This window comes from Mauremys reevesii, linkage group 6 (assembly GCF_016161935.1).
Source record: "Mauremys reevesii isolate NIE-2019 linkage group 6, ASM1616193v1, whole genome shotgun sequence".
In the NCBI taxonomy this organism is placed as follows: Eukaryota; Metazoa; Chordata; order Testudines; family Geoemydidae; genus Mauremys; species Mauremys reevesii.
In genome coordinates this window covers 129224539-129250101 of record NC_052628.1, presented here as the reverse complement: position 1 = coordinate 129250101, position 25563 = coordinate 129224539, and the positions used below count along the sequence as shown (strand labels likewise).

The window sequence follows — 25563 nt, the reverse complement described above, 5'->3', positions numbered from 1 at the left end:
GTGAAGTCTGGGGGAGGGCTCTCTGCTGCTCATTGGAACTGGCAGTGCCGAGTCCTGGACCTCTGGGAACCCTGGCACAGGCAATGTGAGCAAGTCTCTAGCAGCTGCAAATGCCTCCAGGATGGAGAGTACCATGAACTGCTCGGTACACTGCCTGCTGGAGATGGTACTTCCCATGCCAGTGTATGCAGAGCTGCCATGGGTGCCGGGGCCGACAGAGGTAGCTGCTGTGGTGCTGGAGAGAGAGTGCGAGACCCGCATCGGGCCGCTCTATCCCAATCCTCTTGCCTGCTTTCTTTTGGCACCAGGGAATGACTCTTCTCCTCACCAGTGCCTAAGAGGCGGCACCGTAAGCACCAGGAGGACCTGTGCTGGGATTCTTGACTGGCAGAAATCCACCCTGAAGCTGAGGTGCTTGGTGCGGAGTCCGAGAGGGCTCCAATGCTGGTCTCAGGGCTGCCTTCATGAGAAGGACCCTCAATCTCGCTGCCTAGTCTTTTGGGGTGCGGGGTTTTAAGTCCCTGCAGATCTGGCAATGGTCTTTCCTGTGAGCTTCCCCAAAGCACTTAACACAGCTCAAGTGCGGGTTGCCCAATGGCATCGATCTGCTGCAGGAAGCACAGGGCTTGAAGCCTGGTGACTGAGGCATGCCCCAGCACAGGGGAGTGGACAAGCCTTGCCAACTAAGTGTGGAGGCATCCAAAACAGAATAACTACTAGTGCTACTATCAAACTAACAAAAACTACAATAACTATATACACAAAAAAAAGGAGAAGAAAACCACTAGGTGAGATTGCCTGAACAATGAGGTAAGTTCCACCAGCCATCACGGGCAGCAAAAACTGAAGGGAGGCGGGTGGGCTTGGTGGGGCCCCTTATACCATTGATCCTCCTCCAGCTCGTGCTATGTCCTACAGCAACCTTGTATTTTAGTATTTGCAAAATTGTAAACATATTCTGAATGTAAGTTTATTTCCATCCCTAAAACCACACCATCTAATAAGATGTCTGCCACTTGTCTGAACCCCAAGGTGGCTCCACACTGCAGAGGAGATGAGCAGTAGTATTCAGCAATGATGCATTCAGTGGCATTCAGCACAATGAACCTAGCTTTCAGGTGATGAGATGGGGAAGAAGCCACCCTAAAAGTATTAGTGTAGACTGGTACCTGCTGACTGTCCCAACCCCTTTCACAGCCGTTGATGAGTTCAGCACATTAGCAGCTTATTTTTTATGAAATCGCTGCAGGTCACCAGAGCTACACTTTGTGGCCCATGAAGCCTAGTACAACATTCCTCATACTCAATAAGTTTGGAGACCTCCAACTACTTAAGCTCATCTCAGCTTGCATTTTGAAAGTTTGTAGCTTAACAGTGACTTCAAAATTTAAATGAGCTACTATTAGTAGAAGTTTGTCGTGACTGACCTGTAAGTCTCAAGTAATTCATATACTATGCCACAACCTGGACCTGCCACGGGCTGCAAAGATCAAGATCTGCCCACTTTTTGAGGCATGGATGTGGTCCCTCACCCCAAACTAGGCAGATGCCCAGCAAACAACAAGGCTACTGTGAGCTCCCTCCAGGCCAACAGTTGTCTCCCTGCAGCTGAGCTGGCTCCTGTGCTGAGCTGCCAGTACAATCTCTGGTTGTAAGGAAAGCCAGCTCAGCATGTAATTGATCAAAAAGAGCCAGTAAGAAGAAGCGTGCTGCACTGCCCATATTAACAGCCATAATCACCTCTCTCTGAGGGACAGGAGGAGCAATATAGAGGACAAAGGAAAGGGAACCCATCTCCCACTCTTGTAGTGAATGCCTTGTTCCACTAACAGAAGATACATGAAAGGTTTGGGGTAGAAAACAGTAGAAGACAGGAACAGAGGAGAGTTATGGTGCATGGAAACAAGAGGGTAATGTGGGACGCAAAAGGGACAGAACAGAACACAGAGCAAAGAGACAGTATTGCATGAGAGAGCACAACAGAGAAAAGAGCAACTGTTGAAGAATGAGAGGAAAGGAAATATTGACCTAAATAGTCAGCTCCTGCTTTGGCCGCACAGAGCAGGCGTACTATCTACCTAGTAAATTCCTCAATGCCAGAAGAATTCTTGGATACCGTAGGGACATGTTCAACTGGATCATACACAATCCCAAAACAAGGGAATGGCCAGAGTGCTGCTGCATTCCAACAATAACCTTATGGGCACTTCAGCCCCTTGGCAGCATAGCCAGCTGGAGTAAAGTTTAGAGCAGGCCTGCACAACTCTTAAAGCGGCGAGGGCCATATTACTCCAAAGAAAAACAGCTCAGGGCTGAACCCCCCCCAGCGCTGCCAAGCCCCCCCGCGAACACAACACTTCCCCAGTGCTGCCCAGCCCCCCTGAAATACTCCACCCAGCACTGCCTGCCCCGCAGAAACAAACTCTCCTTTCCCAGAGCTGCCCCACCAAAACAGCGGTATTGAACCTTGGTAATATGTTATAGTGGGCCCCTAAGGTAAAAGAAAAATGTCTTTTTGCTAGAAGTAGAATAAGATCTTCCCCCCACTTTGTAATCAATCGCCCTGTTGAATGAAGGAGGTGTGACTGAGGAAGGTATGGAAGGCAGGCACCTCCAGACAGCTGCCACCCTTGGAGAGGGGATGGGAGCCAGACCAGATCAGTAGAACAGGTCAGCCACCAACTTGCAGCTTGTCTCCTCAGACCCCCTTCCCCGCCGCCGGCTCACCTGCCCCCCACCACTGCCCGCCCACTCACCTACTCACCCCTGTGGGCCACACAGTGAGCACCCGCGGGCCGCACGTTGTGCAGGCCTGGTTTAGAGCAGTCTCAAGGCCACCCTAAGCTACGTGAGAGAACAGACCAGTGGAGAACCAGCTCTATGATTGGGCACCCAAAAACTGCACCTTTGTGCCTGATTGCACCCAATCCATACTAGGCACAGCTGAAAATCTGGGCCACTACTGTTCAAACACAGTGGAGGAGAAAGAAGCAACTGTAATGAAGCAAATAGTGAGAAAGTGGTGAGGGTTATCGAATGAGTTGGAAATGGAAAGGAAAAGGTGAAAAGGAAAAAGAAACACATTCCACTTTTAGGGAAGCAAATGTTATTTATTTCCACTCATGCATTAGTTGTGCTTCCCTGAAGAAGTTCTGTACTTCTAAATTGGTGGAGAAGAATGGGTTGGACAGTTACTGAGAAAATAGCAATATTACTGAATACTCTAGATGCCAGAGATCAACAACCAGAGGGGAAAAAAAGAAAATTAAAATTCACCTAAATAAACTACATTTAGGCAGGGCACAAAAATCATTGTTGGACCTCCACAAATCCAGAGTCTGCCCTTCTCCCCTGCTCAGATTTTAAAAAGATGTTTATGAGAGCATAATGGACAATGAGAGCACAAACTGCAGTATATAAACATGGCTCTCTCACTACATCAAATGACCTGAAAACAAATTTTATTTCCCTTCTCCCACTCGCCCTTCTAGAAGTCACTTATAGGACTACTATTTCATCTGCCTCACATTTCACATTGCTTGGAATGTGGCTGCTGAGAAAGTTAAATTAAGGTGCCTTTCAGTTTTGTAATATGTGGTTAATACAAATTCTCTCCCATTCGAGTTTTTTTTTTTTTTTAAACAGTGGTAATAAAATTGAATTACTAACCTCTCTTGTACAAAGATGAAGGGTGGAATAAAAACAATGAAAACAATTCTATTCACTATTTTGTAAATTTGCAAAATGCTTACTATAAAATGTTAAGTGAAGATTATGCCACTATCCTCATAGCTTTACACGCCAATATTCTTCCCCCCTTATGCCCTTCTATTGTTTAGAAAATTTTATCCAACAAAATTACAAATACTTGTGACCTACCTGCAAGCTGAGCTGTGATAGCTTGAAATGGTAGTTTTCTGAACATGTCCACTAGAGGCTGTACTTTTCTGATGCTGACAAGCTCATGTTTACCATAGTCCAACTCATATACTGATACCAACCCATTTGTCAGAATTCCTTTTATTAACACCCTGTGCCACCTAAATGGTATTTAAAAAAAAAAAGTGAAAAAAGAAAACAAAGGGTGGATTGAGAGTATGAGTCACACAAACTGAATGCAAACAAAATAGCTGTGTGTGGTTCAAAAAGTCTGGTCTCTTTCACCAACAGAAGTTGATCCAGTAAAAGATATTACCTCACCCACCCTGCCTCTCTGATATTCTGGGACTAACAGCTACAAACAAAATGGCAAACATGAAATAAGAATTATTTTATAGTTTCTGGAGTCCCCCTCCTCCCTCCCCTCACTGGAAAAAGAGGGAAGAGAGAATAGAAAAACATGGTAAAGCGAGTGTTTGGGGAGGAAAGAAATGAACACCATCTACCTCTTTCTTTTTTGGTTTGGAATTTAAAAGAAAAAATATGGAGGAGGAATAGAAAAGATCCAAATCCAAAAACTGAAAAATAAATTTGAAAAATAGTTTTACAATTTTCTGTCGAAAAATGTAGTAGGAAACCCCATTTTTCCAGGCAGGAAAATCTGAAAAATGTTGATTGGTTCTAAGAAACAAGTACACACATTACCTAGCCAGTATCAAAATGTTACAGTGATATCACGGCAGAGGTGAATTTTAAGGAGTGATTTGAATGACAAAGCAGAGGCTTTGCAGCCATTTACAAGGAGCTCCCTGGGCAGGAGTGTCAGGCTGTTTTGCTGGCCAGAGTGAAGCATGTTTTTGGTGACCCCCACTGAGTGGCAGAGCAAACCCCCCCCCCCCAGTTAGCCAATCAGCACTCCCAGGGTGCCCAGGGTCACTGCCCTGCCCTATCCCTGGGGCAGCACAGGAATGCAAAGGAGACAGCGTGGAAGAACCCTCATGTACAACAACAGTTAAACTGTTCGAGCAGCATGGATGGGCACTGACTGCTTTATGTCATACAGGAAATGATGGGTAAAATTTTTAGAAGTACTTAAATGTTTAAGTCACATTTTTTCAAAAAGTGACTGGGTAAGTTTCAATGAACATCAATGGGACGTACGTAAAAAGCTTTAACGTGCCTAATAGCTAGGATACAGGCAAGTCACAAAGGGCCCTAAAAGGGAAAAACAAGTATGAGGTTGAAAAGGGGGAGCCAGTAGAAGGGGAATGACCTGGATGAAACAACAAGGCAGAAAGATTTCTGACTGATGAATGAAAATGAACCCATCACGAGAGCTCTAGGCACACGTACAAGATGGCTTTTGAAGGCTCTCCAACATGTATTTTGGAACAATAGTAGAATCTGTATGAATTGTTCTTCCACTCTTACCTGCCTTTTAAATGTTCAGATTGTAATTGTGTGCAACACACTACTTTAAACAGAGTTTTGTATGGTATAGCTAAATTAAAATAGCCATTTGATGGAAACAGTTATGATGAAAAAATCTTATACTCACAATGATAAATAACTAGCAACCAAGGGGCAAATAATTTGCATGCAAATTTACTGCTGGCAAAAAAGTGCTTGATTGACAGACCTGTGGCTAAACAGAGTGTCACATCAGGTACAGCAGGAAGAGAAGCAGGGTTTCAATCATTGTGTTCTAATTGTGACCTGGAGGCAAGTAGAGTCTATAACCTCGTTCGCCTCCCTTGGTCTCAGATTACTGACAATCTGAAACGTGGACACTTTCCCTTGTCAACTGAAATGAGGCCAATTACCTAGAAAGGCATAATTCGCATTAATCTAACTCTGAGAACATTGAGCACCAATTAAGATTTCTCTGTGCATATCTCTAGTGCTAGTGGTGGGCATTTGGACCCTGCAAGAATCACCGCAGACAACAGCCTGCCTCAAGATAATACACATCTTTTATGAAAGCATCTGCTTACTTATTTTCCACTTTAGCAGCATACAGATTGTTCTTCTTAACGGCAATGGGTCTCTCCTCTGCCATGCTGTAGTACAGAATCATTTCTTCCATGAGGACTTCTAGGTTGTGGATCTCTTGCCAAGGCTGGACGACAAAGTGACCAGGGTGGCAGGCCACTGAAATGTAGACATCCATGTGCTCACCAGGTTTCGGTAAGGGTAGAGGAGGTGGCATGTCAAGAGTAGGCACCACACTGCTGGGTTCTGGAGCAGGCTTGATTGACCCCATGAGGCTTTTCTTGAGGCCTAGGCCAATTAATTCTGGAGCAAGGATAGTATCACTTTTCCCTTTTATAGGACTAGCGCCACTGGGTGCAACACTCAAGAAGACATCTTTCTGATGCTTCCACAAGTCTGCATTAGTGATCTGCCGATTGATGCTCCGATCAGGGTCTGGAAAGTTCTTGGGAGTAAACAAGTAAATATATGCAATTCCCTTTGAGTCATCCAGTTTAGCAACCTTTAAAGGGAAGAAATAAAGTAAACTATTAAATGCATCCGCATCTTTAATTTTGTATGACCCAAGATTAAAGCCTTTTACAGGAGGAAAAACTGGAATGGTTATATTAATCTATTTTGAAATAAAAATATTTTCAAAGACTTGGCACAAATAGTTTATTGCTAAGGTAAAGCTAACAAAATATGTGGACAAGGTATTCACAATGGCTGAAAATGGCAAGTACAGCGAACTGCTCAATATGGAAGAGTTGCAGCAACACCATCGTTGAGGTTGGGCTAGGGTGACCAGCCAGCAAATGTGAAAAATCGGGACAGGGGTGGAGGGGGTAATAGGAGCCTATATAAGAAAGACCCAAAAATCAGGACTGTCCCTATAAAATCAGGACTTCTGTTCACCCTAGGTTGGACTCCATTTTGCACTTACTGCAAGAGTTCAACCTCTGAGTTTTGTATGGAAAATGTTTGTCTGACCCAAATTTACAGTACAATCTCAGAGTTAAGCATTTTCAAGTAAATCTGTTAGTTTGAGTTCTAAACAAATAAAAATTGATCTTAAAGGTCTCATTTTGAGTCTCAGTTTTTCAGACCCCCTGCCTAAAAGCCAGACTGCAGAAAGTTAGAAGTTTGTATTTAGTGCTAGCTCAACATGTTAATTAAAAAAATTATATTTGTATTCAGTATAAGTGAATCCTTACATGCAACAGCTAAACAGAGAACATGGTATGGGTTGGCTGCAATCATTCTCTGACAAGGTATGTGGGAGCCTTTCTGAACAGTTATGGGGAGGCACCGTACTGTATTTTGTCATGTGCCCCCACTTATGTCGCCAGTAATGTTCCCTACAGCCAAATGGGCGGTTGCCAGTGCATAGGGAACCACTTTTGCTACTCTTAAGGCATTTCTATTGAGATCTTCGACAAAGGAAATAGGGAGAGAAATCCTGTGCTTGTGGTGGTGCTGGAATGCTGGGAAGAATTAAAGCTATGATGTTCCCTGACATATGGTGGTTGTGCATCTGTGTAGCAGAGTAGAAGGCCCACACTGTTGTCTGAACTTTTCAATTCCTTACTTTTTAGGTTGTGTGTTAGTTAGGATTTTGTGTATGCTTAACATACACTGTTTGGTGTGTTAGGTATGTTTGTGTTTTAACATAAATACTATTGACCATAACACTATACATACACCAATACATGGTGCAGCTTCATATCAAGACCTTCAGGGAAATTAGCAAATTTTTATGATCACTAGAAGTCTCAAGAATGCTGTAAAACTGAATTATTAAAAGCTACTTTTACCATTAACTCAGATTTAGTCAGTGCAGAAAACCAAATTACCATCAACAGATTTAGACTGTGAATCTATGCATCTTTCCAGCTTTTTAAAACAGGTGGAATAAAAGATAAGGTCCACAGGAAGTGAGCATCTTAGGAGGTCTGCAGGAAGGGCTTGGACAGAAGTCAGGAGAACAGAGGGGAAATTTCCCCACGGTTAGACAGTGGAAGCCTATTAAATACAGGCCTAGATTTTCCAAAATGGATGCCTTCAGTCAGACTTCCAAGTTCATACTTTAGCCCCTAAATAAAACTGCCTAATTTTCAATGCTCTGAGAAGATAGCAGCTCCCACCAACTTAGAATACCACCTTTGGGCACCCATTTTTAAAGCATTGGTCTAATGATTTTTGCTATGTTAAATTAGTAACAATAGTATTATGGGTACAAATGCTATGAAGAGTGAATTTGGCAGTGTAGATAACATTTCTTACATGTTAATTCGATTTTTCAGAGACCACATATTCCAGGCCAGAAGAGAGGATATTAACACTTGATACTAGCAGATGGGAGACAAGAAAATAGCAACCGATTATGGATTCAGTATTTATCTTCTGGCCTACTTGATGCATTTCTTCAGCCCTCATGGCATATTTGGAATCTCTAGATCCTAAGATTTCATTTACAAGGCCAAGTAGATTCTAGCCTTCATGATAACAATTTCAAAGGTATCTTTGCAAGCTGAGTAATCCAAAGTAATGTTACCTTCATGAATCTGCAGAGATTGAAGCAATAGATTTTGATTCTTCTCTGTCATACGCTGGTGTAAATCAGGAGACAGAACAATGGAAAACCACATACTCATGGACTGACAAACGTGAACAGCCCTGCCCCGATTACTCTCACTGGGATGTTAATGTTAATGCTTCAAGCATCAGCATTAAATATTTCATTGCCAGATCATCTTAGCAGATGAAATGGGGAAGGGAGTAGGAACTGAGAGTTGCTGCAGGGAGGAAAATGCAGATGGAAGAAAAGGGTGGGGGGGGGGGCAGGGGGGAAGACACAGAAAGGAGGATATGGAAAGAAAAGAAAGATAAAATGCACAGTCCTAAGGTTGAGCATATTTTGCCAGTGAGTGATGCTGAATGCGAATTTGTTCAGAGCAAAGAAATACTAACAGCTTAGACTGAGATTTTTAAAGAGTATAAAGGGGTTAGGTAAACAAATCCACTGATTTCTGTGGGAGTTAAGTATCTAATCTCCTTTGAAAATTCCAACCTTAGTCACTACATGAAGGCCATTGCTTCCCCTCATCTTTGTGAAAACCTCTTGATATCGCTGGGACCACATCTGGAGAAGCAGGTGTGGGGTAGGTGGTCCTACCCTGGCCAGTGGCCCTTAAATGAGAATTTGTCCCTCTGCAGAATGAGTAATACACAAATATTATGGTTCACTTCTATTGTGAGTGGAAAATGAGAAAGGCTTGCTGGTCCTGCTCAAATTCTCCACTGAGCAGTAAAAATTCTAATAAAATTACACTTAAAAGAAAAAAGTTAATACTAACTCCAAACTATAATAGTGTGAGTGTGTAAGTAAATAAATATTTGGCTTGGTGGTCTAGGTTTGGAAAAGCCTAACAAATAAATAACATCTGTAGTAGAAAAAGAGCCTGAGACATAAGCCCTTGTATCAAAGGCCTGGTTTGAGACCCGACGCCTAAACTAAAGTAGTGGTCAAAGCTTTGCTAATATAAAGCAAAGTCAGCAAGAGACCGGCTGTAAGCAGGAGTCAGACTCTGCCTCTGTACATGCACACAGAGCCTGGCAAGAACAAATGCACACATGCCTAACAAAGGCTAGGCGCAGGACACACACACAAACGCATTCCAGAAGGATGGTACCAGAACACCCTGATACCAAGTATGGTACAAACACACCCCAAAAAGATAATGAGAACACGCTGAACCCTCCTAAAGATAAGGTCGGGATGACAGTATAATGGATAGAGATGTTTTGATCGAATCAACATGTACAAGGTAATGGATGGTAACAACCCACGTCAGGGGCAGTAACTAACTGTGGTCAGAGGGGTAACATAACTTGTTTATATTGGTGTATAAAATAGAGTCTCAGAGGGAGTGTCTTTGGCCAGCCTAGAGGGGAACAGAAAGTCACGCCATTCACTGAGTTGTGTCCATTGTCACGGGCATGCATGTCTTAGTATCCCCACAGAGTCTGCCGGATGCTATTACTGTGCTTTGACGACAATAAACCTGGCCGGGTGCCTTCAGATCTTAACCGATCTTGTGGTTATTGGGCAGTTTGATCGAGGTCTGCTGTGCCAGCTGTCTGCACAGAGCTGGGATAGCACACAGAGGGAACACACACTGCCACACATTTCACGACATTTTACAATATCTACATATGCCAGACTAGACCAGCAGTATTTTAAATGTGCAGTATTCAACACTAAAGCTGACCAGAAAAGGAAAAGCTATAAAGTGTGCCTCTCAAAAGGTGCATTCATGGTGGTACTCTAATGAAATTAGGGGCAAGATTTTTCAGACAATCCCCTGTAATGTACTAATTATATCAGACTCTCTGAAGAGTTGCACTTGCATCCGAAGAAGTGGGTATTCACCCACGAAAGCTCATGCTGCAAAACGTCTATTAGTCTATAAGGTGCCACAGGATTCTTTGTTGCTTTTACAGATCCAGACTAACACGGCTACCCCTCTGATACTAGACTATTAGGTAAGTAGGTCACACTGCAAAAGGTTGACTTCTACTCAGCATATTAAAAAAAAAGTGAGTTGAGTCTGCAAATGGACTGTACTAAATTAAACTACATGGTGTCAGAGATTATCTACTTGGCTAGTTACTACAGTGCAAGCCAAGGTACGAATCTATAGCACACCAGTTTGCTGTGCAGTAACATCTGGTGTGGACACTGCTACAGCACAGTGAAAATTCCAGAGTGCGGCTTAGTGGAACTTTCACTGCGCTGTAGCAGCGTCCACATTGGACATTACTGTGCACCAGCTTGCTGCTCAGTAGAGTCACAGCCTGGCTTGTGGATAGTGACTTGTCACGTAGAAATAAAAGCAAAGAAGAACAGAAAACTAAAAAATTCATCTCCCAGCCAGCTGGAAGAGTTACCTCTCGACCTGCTGGAGACATGAAAATAACTGAGCAGAGTCATCCACCCACTTCCTTTTTTATGAGGAGGCACGACAAGTGTTTTGCTTTTTTCTTGCCCTCATTTGCTGGTAAAAAGGAATATCGAGCTAGCACGGGAGAATTTGGAAGGAGGAAAATTCTTTGTCTTCTTTAGATACAGATTCCAAGTATTGTATGAAACATATTTGCTGGGAAATGCAAGCAAATATACTTTGTATCAAACATGTCAAAAATGATGAATTCATCCAGAATACAAATGTTACGGGAGGCTACAAAGCTGCAAATTGTCTAGTATAACAGCTTTTCAAACAAAAATAATTTAGGCAAACATTTTTAAGCCTGAAAGAATTTTATTTTTTGTATCAAAACCTGAATGTCTAATTGAGGGTGAAGGTACCAAGTTCCTGTAACTTTATGACGACATATTATTATAACTCTTCATTCACATTTCAATCTGGTATTCCAGAGTTTATTGAATTTCAAGTGTTTGAGATATTTACATTTACCTTAATGCTGCAATCAGGACAATTTAATACTGTATCTCTCAGCCACAATACAGCATCTGGAGTCCACATGCCAATGTTACGGGGAAGATCTGCTAAACAGCACTTCATAGCCTAAAAGACATGGAGTATGTTAATGGCATAACTTAATTACATGATGATGTTGTACTATTGAAGTTTACCTGCACAGAAACCAGGTAGTTTATTACAAGCTTTAACTCAGATAGATTAAAAGATTTATGGTATTAAAAGAGTGAAAGAAGGAGTCTATTATGCTGTAAGTTACTTCAACCACTACGAATGCGGTGGTCTGCAGAATGGAGTCCCTTTACCCATACAGTGGGGGTATGTCTACACTACGGGATTATTCCGATTTTACATAAACTGGTTTTGTAAAACAGATTGTATAAAGTCGAGTGCATGCGGCCACACTAAGCACATTAATTCGGCGGTGTGCGTCCATGTACCGAGGCTAGCGTCGATTTCCGGAGCATTGCACTGTGGGTAGCTATCCCGTAGCTATCCCATAGTTCCCGCAGTCTCCCACGCCCATTGGAATTCTGGGTTGAGATCCCAATGCAAAAAACAGTGTCGTGGGTGATTCTGGGTAAATGTTGTCACTCAATCCTTCCTCCGTGAAAGCAATGGCAGACAATCATTTCATGCCCTTTTTCCCTGGATTGCCCTGGCAGACGCCATAGCATGGCAACCATGGAGCCCATTTTGCCTTGTCACTGTCACCGTATGTGTACTGCATGCTGCTGACAGACGCAGTACTGCAGTGCTACACAGCAGCATTCATTTGCCTTTGCAAGGTAGCAGAGACGGTTACCATCCCTATTTCACAGCCTGCCATGCCATTGTAAATTGGCAATGAGATGACGGTTATCAGTCATTCTGTACCGTCTGCTGCTGTCATGGGTGCTCCTGGCTGGCCTCGCTGAGGTCGGCCGGGGGCGCATGGACAAAAATGGGAATGACTCCCCGGGTCATTCCCTTCTGTATGTTTTGTCTAAAAATAGAGTCAGTCCTGCCTAGAATATGGGGCAAGTGTACTAGAGAACCAGAGAGCACAGCCGCTCCGTGTCAGAGCCCCAGAGATCCCACAGAAATGATGAGCTGCATGCCATTCTAGGGGGTGCCCCAGCAACAACCCCACCCATTGCTTCCCTCCTCCCCCAACCCTCCTGGACTACCGTGGCAGTGTCCCCCCATTTGTGTGATGAAGTAATAAAGAATGCAGGAATAAGAAACACTGACTTTTTAGTGAGATAAAATGAAGGGGAGGAAGCCTCCAGCTGCTATGATAGTCCAGGCAGGACAGAATCTTTTCTTTAGACATGAGGGGGGAGAAGGGGGTCTGATGGAGCTCAGCGTCCAGTTGCTATGATGAAGACGGTTACCAGCTGCTCTGTACCATCTGCCAGGAATGACCGGGAGTCATTCCCATTTTTACCCAGGCGTCCCCGGCCGACCTCACCGAGGCCAGCCAGGAGCACTCACGGGCTGATGATGACGATGGATAGCAGTCATATTGTGCCATCTGCCACCGGGAAGGGGATGCTGGTGTTCAGCGCTGCAGCACCCCATCTACCAGCAGCATGCAGTAGACACAGGGTGACACTGAAAAAAGTCGAGAAACGTTTTTTTTTCCCTTTTCTTTCAGGGGTGGGGTGGGGGGGGGGAGAAGAGGGGAGTGTAAATTGATGACATATACGCTGAAACACCCAGGAAAATGTTTTTGACCCTTCAGGCGTTGGGAGCTCAGCCAAGAATGCAAATGCTTTTCGGAGACTGCGGGGACTGTGGGATAGCTGGAGTCCTCAGTCCCCCCTCCCTCCCTCCATGAGCGTCCATTTGATTCTTTGGCTTTCCGTTACGCTTGTCACGCAGCACTGTGCTGCGGCCTCTGTCTATCATAGCCTGGAGATTTTTTCAAATGCTTTGGCATTTCGTCTTCTGTAACGGAGCTCTGATAGAACAGATTTGTCTCCCCATACAGCGATCAGATCCAGTATCTCCCGTACGGTCCATGCTGGAGCTCTTTTTGGATTTGGGACTGCATCGCCACCCGTGCTGATCACAGCTCCACGCTGGGCAAACAGGAAATGAAATTCAAAAGTTTGCGGGGCTTTTCCTGTCAACCTGGCCAGTGCATCCGAGTTCAGATTGCTTTCCAGAGCGGTCACAATGATGCATTGTGGGATACCGCCCGGAGGCCAATACTGTCGATTTGCGGCCACACTAACCCTAATCCGACATGGCAATACCGATTTCAGCGCTACTCCTCTCGTTGGGGAGGAGTACAGAAATCGGTTTAAAGAGCCCTTTATATCAATATAAAGGGCCTCGTTGTGTGGACGGGTGCAGGGTTAAATCGGTTTAACGCTGCTACATTCGGTTTAAACGCATAGTGTAGACCAGGCCTAAGACTACTACCATTAGCACACAAGAACAATCTGTATTCATTTAAAACTGTACACTATAAAACGTTAGCATGCACAACGTAACATTAATTCTAACGGTCCACGTACACTGCGCTGAAGTGTGGTCCAAAAGGTGTGTGAGAGAAGAGCTGCAAAGGGCACCCAGGTGTTGTGTTAACTGCCGTTTGCATGCTGCTGGCGCAAATTAAAAGGTACATACATTGGTGTTAATGTAGTCCTGTTTGAAAGAGGATTATGTTAACATGAACTTTGGTTCCTTTTAATTTGCACTAGCAATGTCCACAGGAGGCAGTTAGCAATTCACACCCCTGTAGTCCATAGTGCAGAACAGGCAATCTTAAAATGTTTTAAAACCACAAATCATTGCAGAGCACACAGCTAAAATTATCAAGATTAAGACATGGCCAAGAGAGGTATAGAGGCAATCAGCTTTACTTAAAAATGATGTTTGTACCTGGGGTGGTACTGCAATTATTTCTCTCAGGAACTGTGATGGAATATCTCGAAGCTCTGAAACTTTTACAGATGCAACTGTTCCAGTATCCATGAACTGCACATCTAGTGCACGACTACTGTGAACGCTTGTTATCTGAAATGAGAATGCGAGTTGTAAGGAAACCTCGATACTAGCAAGAGATCAACATAGTACCTTTAAAAAGCAAATTAATATTTTAAGTAAATGGAAGAAAATACATTGTCAGTGCATTTTATTTTCCATTTCATGATGCCATGCTTGGTGTTAGTCTTTAAGGTGCCACAAGTACTCCTGTTTTTTTTTTTAACACAAAAACAGTAGGTTAGGCCTACAGGGATCTATTCCACATTCCATCACCTGAAGTAAAAGGTTACTTATGTGTGTTTACTATTTGAGTAAGTAGCCAGTGTAAAATGATACACATGCCATAATCAGTGTCAAAGAATTCAATGATCCAGATTTTAGACAAGCCCCAGACCTGCAAAAATAGCAGATGCTATGGGAAATCAAAGAACAGCAGCAATTTTCAGTTGACACATGAGAAAGTTAGTTTAGTGGTTTAAAAACAAAAACAAAGCAAAAAAACAAACAAACCAAACAACCTGTTTCTTACCTCCACACGTGCCCATTTTCCTTTACAATGGGACAAGCAGATTTTGCCACAGAAAGGTAATGAGATGAAATATTCAGGTGCCTGCTGCGATAAAGAAACAAGGGTAAATAAGTCAGTTTTTGATTGTTTTGGTTGAAGAATGGCTACTCTTAAATCTGTTACTGAGTGTCCCTGAAACAGACTTCAAAGAGAAACCGCTGAGCTACAATTCATTTACAAAAACTTAACACCATCAATTTGGGTTTGAATAGGGACTGGGAGTGACTGGCTGACTACAAAAGCAATTTTCCCTCTCTTGGTATTGACATCTCATCAATTACTGGGAGTGGACCACATCCACCCTGACTAAATTGGTCTTCAACACTGGTTCTCCACTTGTAAGGTAATTCCCTTCTCTTCATGTGCCAATATATACTTATGCCTGTATCTGTAATTTTCACTCCGTGCATCTGAAGAAGTGAGTTGTAATCCATGAAAGCTTATGCCCAAATAAATCGGCTAGTCTTTAAAGTGCCACCGAACTCCTTGTTGTTTTTGTGGATACAAAACTAACACAGCTACCCCTCTGATACTTAAGAAGTTTCTGTTTATCACTTTGGATCTAACCTAAGGGATTTAAAAAAAAATTCAAGGTTTTATTTCCAGGGAGAGAATGAGCACCAAAGCTGCCCTAAACCTTGATCGGCAGAGCTGGAGAAAGTTTAAAAACTGGTCTCCTCCTTAACTGCACTGCTTGTCACATCAAAGTAAAATGTGGGTCTTGCAAGTGCTACGGTGGGCTTGCACCTCACCTCTACAAAAGCCTTGCCGATGAGAAAAGTCAGGCAAGAATGAGAGGCACAAGGGAATCTCTTGGGGGGTTTGGGGAGAGCATCTTGATTGCTTCTATGAGCAAAAAACCTATTGGGTTGGTTGTGAACAGTTCTTGTCCAGAGAAGCATAAAAGTGACAGACCAAGAGCAGAGACTACTACAAGAGATGGCTAGCAAAAGCTTCAGCAAGGAGACTAAAACTGAAACATTCATCAACCTTTGTATTAGAATGTCAAATATCTTCAATATCCTGGAGCCAAAAGGGATGACAATGAAAGCTCTCCTCATTTCCAACTCAGCCCATTACATATTTGGGAACAGATGTAACCCACACGCTTTATAGTGTATTTGACTATTTGGCGTAAAGAAAGGAATCACAGATTTCTGTTTGCAGATGTGCAGGCAGAGTATTCAAAGACTAGAGCAGAGCAGAGGGACTCACTAAGAGGGACAGAAACATCCAGAAATAGGGTGTGGCAGTTGCTACACATGCTCAGTAACTTTTTTAAGAAGCTGTATGAGATGTTTTCATTTAGGGCAAACATTTGAGAATACAGCCAGATTCTGAGAGGAAAGGTTATAAATACAGGAGGTAAAGATAGCCCTGTGGACTTAATGGCTGCTCCATACAGGACCAAGACATGTCTGGTTCAAGGGCTGTGTCCCTATCCCTGTACCATTTAGGACACAGGTGAGTGTTATTCCAGCTTTCCTTATTAAGGAAGCCATCTATTAAATAATGTTTGACTCCACTGTAGTGTTTTACAGACCTAGAGGGAGGATCTGGGACGGGAGAATGCGTCACCCCTAGTGGCTACACAGTGGTCCCCAACCTTTTTCGTCCGGTGGAGGACCATGGCGGTGGACGAGCATCTGCCGAAATGCTGCTGACAAGCGACGTTAACAGGCGTCGCCACCTAAATACCAACAAGCAGCGTCATCCAGAGGCATCGCTGCCGAAAAGCCGCAGAAAATTGGTGGCATTTCAGCAGCAACGCCTCTGGATGACACTGCTTGTCGGTGGCAATTCGGTGGATGCTTGTCTGCTGGCCAGTTCGCGGGCGCACTTAGATGCGCCGGTGGGTGCCATGGCGCCTGCGGGCACCGCATTGGGGACCCCTGGGCTACAGAGACTATGGAACCTACATTTAGCTATCAGCTAATTGAGCTGAACTGCAATCTTGTTCCAGTTAAAAAGAGAACAGGGCAGAGCTCAGTGAGGTGATGGTTTATACACTCTTACCTGACTTGGCTCATGGGGAAAAGCTAGTGCTCTACAGAATGAGCATCTTAGAGATCCAGGGACTGGATAGTGGATATGCTGATCCTAATATCTGTATCACTGTATCAATACAGACAACAGATTTCTGTCTCACCAACAAGGGAGCCAGTCAACTGTTAACTCAAGGGTTGGAATGCTGCTAGCTAGTAGGATCCCCAGACTTTTGTTTGCTGACAAGGCTCCAAAGCGTTTGGCTGCAACTCAGCTTTTTCCATTTTCAAGCTCAGAAGAGTGCAGATGACACACACATTATATATAAATAAATAAAATGGTCACTCTATAAAGACCACAAAAATCACCTGAGAGAATTAGAGTGTTTGTGTGCACTAATGTACAGAAGTGTAACCATCATGTTGAAACCTTGCATTTAAAATATAATAGCTACAAAGTGGGGAAGTCTGTATGAGAGATGAGGAAATTTACTACATCCAGTTTACTAGCTTTTGTTAAGAAGTTATTCATAAGTATATTCCAAAAACTGTTTACAATAGCTTTTCTGTTTATTAAATGTTTTACTAAGAAATTGTATGGGTACTCTGAAGCTGGCTGGGAACAGTTATTAACAGCTACAGTCAGGGTTTTAGATAGCAGCCCTGTTTAATACTAATGCTTTCTGAAAAGTCCTGAAAGACAGAATTCCTGCTCTGTGCCTCAGTAAAGAGTTAAGCTGAGATGCAGGGAGTGTAAGACAATCAAAAACATTACCTCAGCACCTTCCTGCTCATTACACACCTTGTAATGGAAGTAGTCTTCCAACATTTGCAATATCTCACAGAGTTTGGCTAGGCCCTTCGATGGCACCTGGCAATATAGGGTTCCATCAGAGCAAACGTTGGTTACTCTAACATTTGTATATAAAGCATCTGCCTGCAACAAAATATTTGAAGGAAGAAATTTAACAAGTTTCTGGTATTGTACTCCTTCCCCATGATTTAACACTTCAGAATTTTAAATAAACAAGTATTATATCATACATAAAATAGTACCTGAAGGTGTAGTTCAAGCGATTTGTCACACAAGGCCTTCAGACAGGTGACGTTGATATTTATATCATCCTCTCCTGATGTGTCATACAGAACAACAAGCGGAATATCACTCTTTTCCAGTATTTCCACAGCAAATATCTTGCCACAGGTTTGTGATTCAACAACTTTCACTAAAACAGGATCATCAAAAAAGGCTTCCAGCCCTGTGAAATAAGCAGTTCAGAATTTCCACCCATCATTTTCCCACAGGGAAGTGTAGTATCTCTGCCTGCATTTGGGAGCTCAGCTCCAAGAATCAGAACACAACAGGCGATGTACTGTATTTGTAAAGAGACCTCCCCCTAGTTTTCTGTAACATTTCTTCTTTAGTGTAATTTCCCCCCAAAAATGCTTTTGTATCATACACTTTCAAGACTAATACAGGGGAGTTGTAAAGGAAAGCAATATGCCAAAGTAAAAATATTCTCCATGGTCACTCATGGCCATTTTCTTACACAAAAATCACAAATGCAAGATACAGTAGGTTCTAAGTTTTAATTGCTGTATAAAAAGGGAACACAGACCTGGAGCTCTCACTGTGGGAGACAAGTTTGGCTAAGACCAGGAACCAGTGCGGGCTGCTGCCTATCACAGCATCCCTGAGGAAGGGAAGAGTTTACATTCTGTGCATTTACTCGGGACTTTAGGTATCCTAGAAGGGGTGGAACTCTTACATGACCTAGCTGGAAGGCTAAGCCCCTTCAACCTGGAAGGCAAGGCGTTGGAGGCTGGGTGGAGCAGTGGTAGACCAGAGCCACTGCCACACCACAGGTCACTGTTGTGAAAAGTTTACAATGTAATTTAAGATATGGTGAGAGGCATGATGACTTTGTGGTGAAGGCAACTGGACTGGGATTCATGCCTGGATGAAATTCCGAGGTCTGCCACAGGCATGCATGACCTGGGTCAAGTCACTTCAGGTCACATTTACAGACGTAAATAAGTGACTAAAGATGCAGACCGTCACCTAGTAGAGCTGATCAGGAATTTTTCCAACAAAAGATTTTTTCTTTTGGTTGAAACTGAAATTTTTCAGAGATACATATTGTTTCAACGAAACAGTCATTAGAAAGGTTTCTCAGGTCCAGGATGGAATTTCTGGAAAAAAGAAAGAGATCCCCTATCCCAAAACAGCAAATAGCCAGACAGTTGGGGCACTCATTTGGATGTGGAAAACCCAGGTTCCAGTCCCTAGTCTGCCTAAACCATGCTATCAGTCATTTTGGAGGATAGAGGCTACTCCAACTCTATCTTTGCCTCCCTATCCCCCATCCCTTAAATTTAAGGAGTCTTGTCCGCCCCACCCCACTGGAAGAAGAACAAGTGTCAAAACCTCCAAACTTTTCATGAAACTGAGAAAATGGTTACTTACCTTCTCAAATACTGTTCTAGATACACTGCAGGCATACGCGCCTCCTGCGCACTGGTGCTGGAATTTTCTCCCTAGCGGTATGCATAAGGGTGACCATACCCCCCACACGAACGGCTTATGCTCTGGAGTGATGGTACACAGTGCAGAACCACCTCTCCCCTAGTTCCTTTGCACAGGAAGTCAATGGTCGACTGATGTGTCAGAGGAGAAGGGTAGGTCATGAATGGACATATCCAACACGTCTCAAAGAGCAGTTACGAGAAGGTAAAGTAACTGTTCTTTCTTCGAGGACTTGCACGTGTCCATTACATTGTTGGGGTCTCCCAAGCTGTTACCCCAGGCAGTGGGGCCTGGAATCTCATCGAAAGATGGACTGAAGGACCGCTTTCCCTACATTTGTGTCCTCCCTTGATGCAGCAGACAGTGCATACTATCTGGTGAATGTATGAATGGAAAACCATGTTGCTGCCCTGCAGTTTCCCATAATCGAGACACAAACCACCAAGCTTCTGACGTCAAATGTGCTCTAGTTGAGTGTGCCACAAGCTTGTCAGGAGGCACTACCTCTTTTGCAGCATTACTAGCAGCACCATAATGCATTATCCATTTCAAAAGTCTATGAGTTGTGATTGGTTGTCCCTCTCACAGTCTGAGAAACAAAGACCGAGAAAGAAACTTGAAAGGGCTTTCTCCTATCCAGCTACAAAGCTAACGATCAAGGAATGTCAAAGATGTGGAGTCTTTGCTTGTCCTAGTTCATATGCAGCTTTGGGAAGGACAATGGCAGGTAGATAGATTTCCATCTGAATCAGTCTAAGACCACATTCAAAAGGAACTTACAGCGTGGCCTAAGCTGAATCCTGCATTGTAGAAAACCGTGAATGGGGAATCAGTGACCAGCGTATTCAGTTCTCTCACTCTCCTAGCAGAGGTGATGGCCATTAAGGCGGCTACCTCTGCCAACAGATATAGAAACAAGCAAGATGCTAAGGCATGAAAGGTGGTCAATAAAAGCAGACAACAAATTTAGATCCAACAAAGGTGCTGGGTCTCACAGGCAGAAACTCTCTAAAGCAGAGGTTTTCCTACTTATCTTAATGACTAGATGTACTCTGATACGGTGCATATCGTCAAAGAAACACGTCTCTAACTGGCAAGCCAGGATCTTGGAAAGCATACCTTCTGGTGCTTGAGAAGATAGGAGGGAGCACCAGGACAGGAAGAGCATCCACTTTTGGAGGTAAGTCTTGTGAGTACAGACTGGGCTTTCTACTGGATAAGAGAAATGAATGAACACTATTCAAATAGGTTAACTCCATGCTTGAGTGTCACTGAGGAGCCATGCTCTCATATTCAAGGAGGAAGGGTTGTAATGAACAAGGGTCCCTGAGGTATGTGTTAACAGATCCTTTGTGAGCAGATGTTTCAGGGGTGTTAGCTCTGAGAGGTGGATGAGGTTTGAGTACGACTCAGCCAAGTGAGTGCTAGGATAACTCTTTCTCCTTTTTTGATGCAATTGGAGAAAGGTCTTGAGAATTAATGGAGTAGGAAGCTAGGCATAAAGAAGAGACCTGTGCCATGGTGTTACTAGGGTATCCCCTACAGAGTCATGACCATGGCCTCCCTGGGAGAAGAACAGGTGACATTTTTGTACGGTTCAGGGTAGAAAAGAGGTTTACCCCAGTACTGTCAGATGCTGCAGAAGATGGTCCTTGAGCTCCCATTCATGATCCTGCCAGAACTGTCTGTTCAGGGAGTCTGCAGTTGTATTCTGGAGGCCTCGTAGATAGACTGATGATATTTCTACCTGATGGGTGATGAGCCTGTTCCACAGCCTTAGTGACTTTGCATAAGGACTAGGACCTTGCTCCACATTGTATGCTGATATAGCACACTGCTGTCCTGTTATCTAGCATTACTCTGACTGACAGACCTCATATGACAAAAAGGAAGTGTTGGCAAGCCTACCATACTGCTTATAGCTCCAAGATATAGCTATGGAGCAGATTCCTATGCCGACCATGTGATCGTGCTGTCTCCCCCATTAGATGAGTTCTCCATCCGAACAGACACCAATCCATTGCAAGGGTTTTCCAAGGCACTGAATGCAAGAATGGGGTTCAAACACAGGCCGCCTCTGGATCTTTCCACTATGTAAGAGTCCAACACACCTTCTGAGGCACTGTGATGCTTTTGGAGAAGCTGTGTTTGTTTGGGGTATACACTGTTCTTATCTGTCTCTGAAGGCACCTGAGGTGCCTTCTCACATGAGGAGTCACGTGGCCCAAGACTTTTAGGCAGTTCCTCACCTGTTTGCAGGCTGCAATGTTATGCTGAGATTAGGTTGTACAGGGTGGAGAGTCTCTGCTTGGGTAGGTAGGCTCTTGCTGTTGTGGAGTCGAGTAGCTCCTATAAATAAAGTCTGTTCTCTGAACCTGAGACAGTATGGATTTTCATGGCTGATGTGAGTCCCAAATATTGAAATAACATTAATGCCCTTTTTGCTTCTTGCCTCTTGAGGTGACTGGCCCTGGAGAAGCCAGTCATCCAGATATGGGAACACTAATACTCCCCACTGATGTGGACAAGGGGCTACCACTGCAAGAGTCTTTGCAAACACCCTCAAGGACGTGGAGAGTCTGAAGGGGAGAAATCAATATTGACAGTGATCTGCCCCAATCACAAATCTTAGGAAATGCTTGTGTGAAGGGTTGAGGACAACAGAAATAGGCATCCTGAAGGTTGAGCACAATGAACCAGACTTCTGGATCTAAGGATTGAAACATGATGACTAGTGTCACCACTCTGAAGTGCTGTGCTAGGACATAGTTCAAAATCCTGAGGTCGAGGATTGGTCTCCACCCTGCACTTTTCTTGGGAACACAGGAAGTAATTGGAATAGAACCCTCCTTTGGTGAACGCTGATGGAGGGACTGGTTCTACAGCTCCCAGAAGAAGGAAAAGTGGATCTCTTGCTTTAAAAGAGTTCCTTGTGAGAGGGATCCCTGAAGAGGGACAGGTGTAGGATGGGAAGGAGGAATAGAATGGAATTGTACAGAATAATCACTTTGACTACTTCCATTATCCACTTGTCTGAGGTAGGTATCCCCAAGCACGTAGGCAACACGATAGTTTCCAGAGGGAGGAAAGTTGCACAACCATTAATCCAGTGAAAAAGGCATACTGAACTCTATGCCCATGACTAAGGTGTCAAAAGTGTCTCAGAGGAAGGAGCTGATTGGATAGAAGTAGGACTTGGAGGCCCATTGGTCCTTCTCCTGAAAGGGTCCGAGTCTTAGGTCTAGTCTACACTGGGGTGGGAGGAAGAAGGGGAGGAAAATTGATCTAAGTTACACAACTACAGCTACGTGAATGACGGAGCTGAAGTCGACATACTTAGATCTACTTACCGTGGTGTCTTCACTGTGGTAGGTCCAGTCCTGACGCTCCCCCATTGACTCTGCCTATGCTTCTCTCCCCAGTGGAGTATTGGAGTAGACGGGAGAGCGCTCGGCAGTCAATTTATTGCATCTTCACCAGACGTGATAAATTGACCCCCGCTGGATCGATTGGTCAGGAGATAAGGGCATGTCTACACTTAGGAAAAGTATGCTGATGGTAAAGGAATAGTCTCAACCTCTGAGTGGTTTGAGATCTACTGAATCGTTTTTTTGTTCCAGGCACATCAATCCCCAGTAACTGCAATGTTGCCCTGGGCGTGAGGGTAAGTCCTTGAGTGTGTAGAGAGAGAATCCTGTTTTCTCACTGAAGAGCTTAGGCCCTTCGATGGGAAGTCTTCCATCATGTTTTGAACTTCTCCTGGAAGTCCTGAGGATTGGTACCAGGATGCTCTTCTCATGACCACTGCCATAGCCGTGCATCTGGAAGCATCTAAAGTGGCTTGCAGAGAAGATTTCACAATCAACTGTCCTTTAGTAATAAATTATGACAAACAGAAATTGATTTTTGGTTTTGTGGCAAATGCTCAATAAAATGTGCAAACGTGGAGTATGTATTGAAATCCTATTTCGCCATAAAGGCCTGGTAGCTGGCAATGCAAACTTGGAAAGTGGCTGATCAATAGTTCTTCCCTCCCATCAAGTCCCACCTTTTAAATTCCTTATCTGATGGCGAGGATCTATATTGAGTTCCAGTTACTCTCATAGGTAGCCTCCACCATAAGTTCCTTGAAGGTCTTGAAATCATTTGCACAGGAGGGAGGGGGTGGTGGCATTACTGCCTCATCCAGAGGTTAAGATGGACTTTCCAGATGGAGAGGAGATCTCCTCTGGCTGAGACTCCTGTTCTTCTTGTACATTTTCTGGTACCAGAGAGATGTGCAGAACCAAGGTGTGCTGTACTAGAGGATGTTCTGTAGAAGCAGGTGGGTATTGGTGCTTTCTCCTAGGCATCCAATGAAGTTGGTCACTGTAATGGCCCCACTGGGGAGGTGGATAAGGAAAGGGACCCCAATGATATTCATAATCTCTGGGCCTACAACGTCTGGTAGGTTCCTCATGCTCGTCTTCATGCCCAGGGGCTGATAGGCGTAGGGTACTAGAGTACGAGGAAAGATCCTTGTACAGAGATCTGAGTCTGAGGAGTCCTCCCCTGAATTAAGTGAGGGTGAAAGCATGATATGCTAAATAGGTACCAAAAAGAGTGGCGGTGTAAACCAGTCCCAACATGTTACATTTGTGGCAGTACCATGGAGATGATGCTTTTAGATCCTTCTACAATTGACAATTCAGGCTCATCAGAGAAAAGCTCCTCTGAAGAATGGACCTGGAAAGAGGCGGAGGGCTCTGATATCCTTCACCTAAAGCTAGAGTTGGTACTGGGTAGTGAGATAGGGGGCTGCTGCAGTACCAGGATGGTTGTAGTGTCCTATCCCCTTTCAGAGGTACTGCAAGATACCAGTGTTGGGATGTGATGTGTGTCTCGCTATTTCACAAGGGAGAGGATAGTGCTGCCTCAGTAGTTGCTCTTGTGGTAGACACATTCAAGAGGTGCTTCTTCCCTGGTGCTGGAAGCAGCAGGAGACTCTACTGTACCCTTAGAGGGAGAAGAGGTCTCATGTGGTGATCTGCCCCTATTCTTAGTTTCCCTGCTGGGAGAAGAATGCCTCCTCTCTTTTGTGGTGTTATTGTTCAGGGCTGCAGACAAAGCTGCAACAGTCTCTGATGTAGAGGCCGATGTATAGGGGAGGGAAGTGAACCCTTCAGGAGCCAAGGCATGCTCCATTAGTATGAGCTTCATTTTACTCTCCGTCTTCCTTGAATCTGACCTTAAAACCCAGTCAAATGTTGGCAGGGTTGTGCGAGTCCCCCCAAACACCACAGGCAGCTAGAGTGTCCGTTGCTGTGGGGAAAGGACCAGTGGCATGTTTCATAGCTCTTAAACTCTGGGGTTTTGGATTTAATCTTGTGTTGGAGTAGAACTGTTAACACAACAAGAAGGAGAAGAGCCCCCCTCTTCTTCTTGACCAACACAAAGTAAGATGTAACGAAACAGAATTAAAAGAAAAGCTACAAAAACAAAAACAGCCAACACAAAATACACAAGTCAAGGCAGGAAGCCAAACACAGCAATAAGTAAAACGGTCTTGAGTTGCAGGCTGTGCAGAAGGAACTGAGTGCCAGCAGGCTCATGCCTCCCTACATGTCCTCATTCAGAGCAAGATGAACTGTTTTGCACAGGCGTGGGCCCACGACTACTACTTTGCAGTCTCTGGTTGAGAACTCACTTAGTGCAGTGACGCAGCCACGGGGACATACGCTCAAAGAACCACCAGGCTGTTTATTCACAGGGAACACAAAAGGTTTCAACTAGCAACCACAGATGGTAAGAAGGAACTGAGGGAACCACTAGAGAAAACTTCCCAACACTGGGTGTATGGGATGCACACCCCCCTACGGTGTAACAGGCATATACAAGCACTCTAAGACCTTGTTTTCTGGCCAGACCTAATGCCTAGTAAGATTTACAAGAGGTCTAAACTCCCATTTAAGTCAATGGGATTGTGACCCTAACAGCTGCTCAGTGCCCACTGGCAATGGGTTCACTGCCATGTAACAGCAATTCCTATGAAGCCTGACAAACTCACTACACCTTACACGTTGCTGTCAAAACCATCTCTAAATAATGTTCTGTGAGATATCAAATGAAAGCCCGTGACACACTGGTCATTAATATCACTGTAAAATGTAT

The 25563-nt window shown here is 44.1% G+C and overlaps 1 protein-coding gene across 4 annotated transcripts in view; it reads right to left on the bottom strand.

Moving 5' to 3' along the window:
* TDRD7 (tudor domain containing 7) overlaps positions 1-25563 on the bottom strand; it is a 115838-nt gene that overhangs the window by 6022 nt on the left and 84253 nt on the right. For 3 of the 4 annotated variants that reach the window (XM_039544464.1, XM_039544463.1, XM_039544462.1), the window contains exons 10-16: positions 17943-18145; positions 17689-17823; positions 14863-14946; positions 14229-14363; positions 11331-11441; positions 5874-6373; positions 3880-4040 (exon numbers count right to left, since the gene is read on the bottom strand). In XM_039544464.1, the coding sequence (XP_039400398.1) occupies positions 3880-4040; positions 5874-6373; positions 11331-11441; positions 14229-14363; positions 14863-14946; positions 17689-17823; positions 17943-18145 (1329 nt within the window). The remainder of the gene's footprint in view (positions 1-3879; positions 4041-5873; positions 6374-11330; positions 11442-14228; positions 14364-14862; positions 14947-17688; positions 17824-17942; positions 18146-25563) is intronic. The other variant, XM_039544465.1, reaches the window with a different exon arrangement.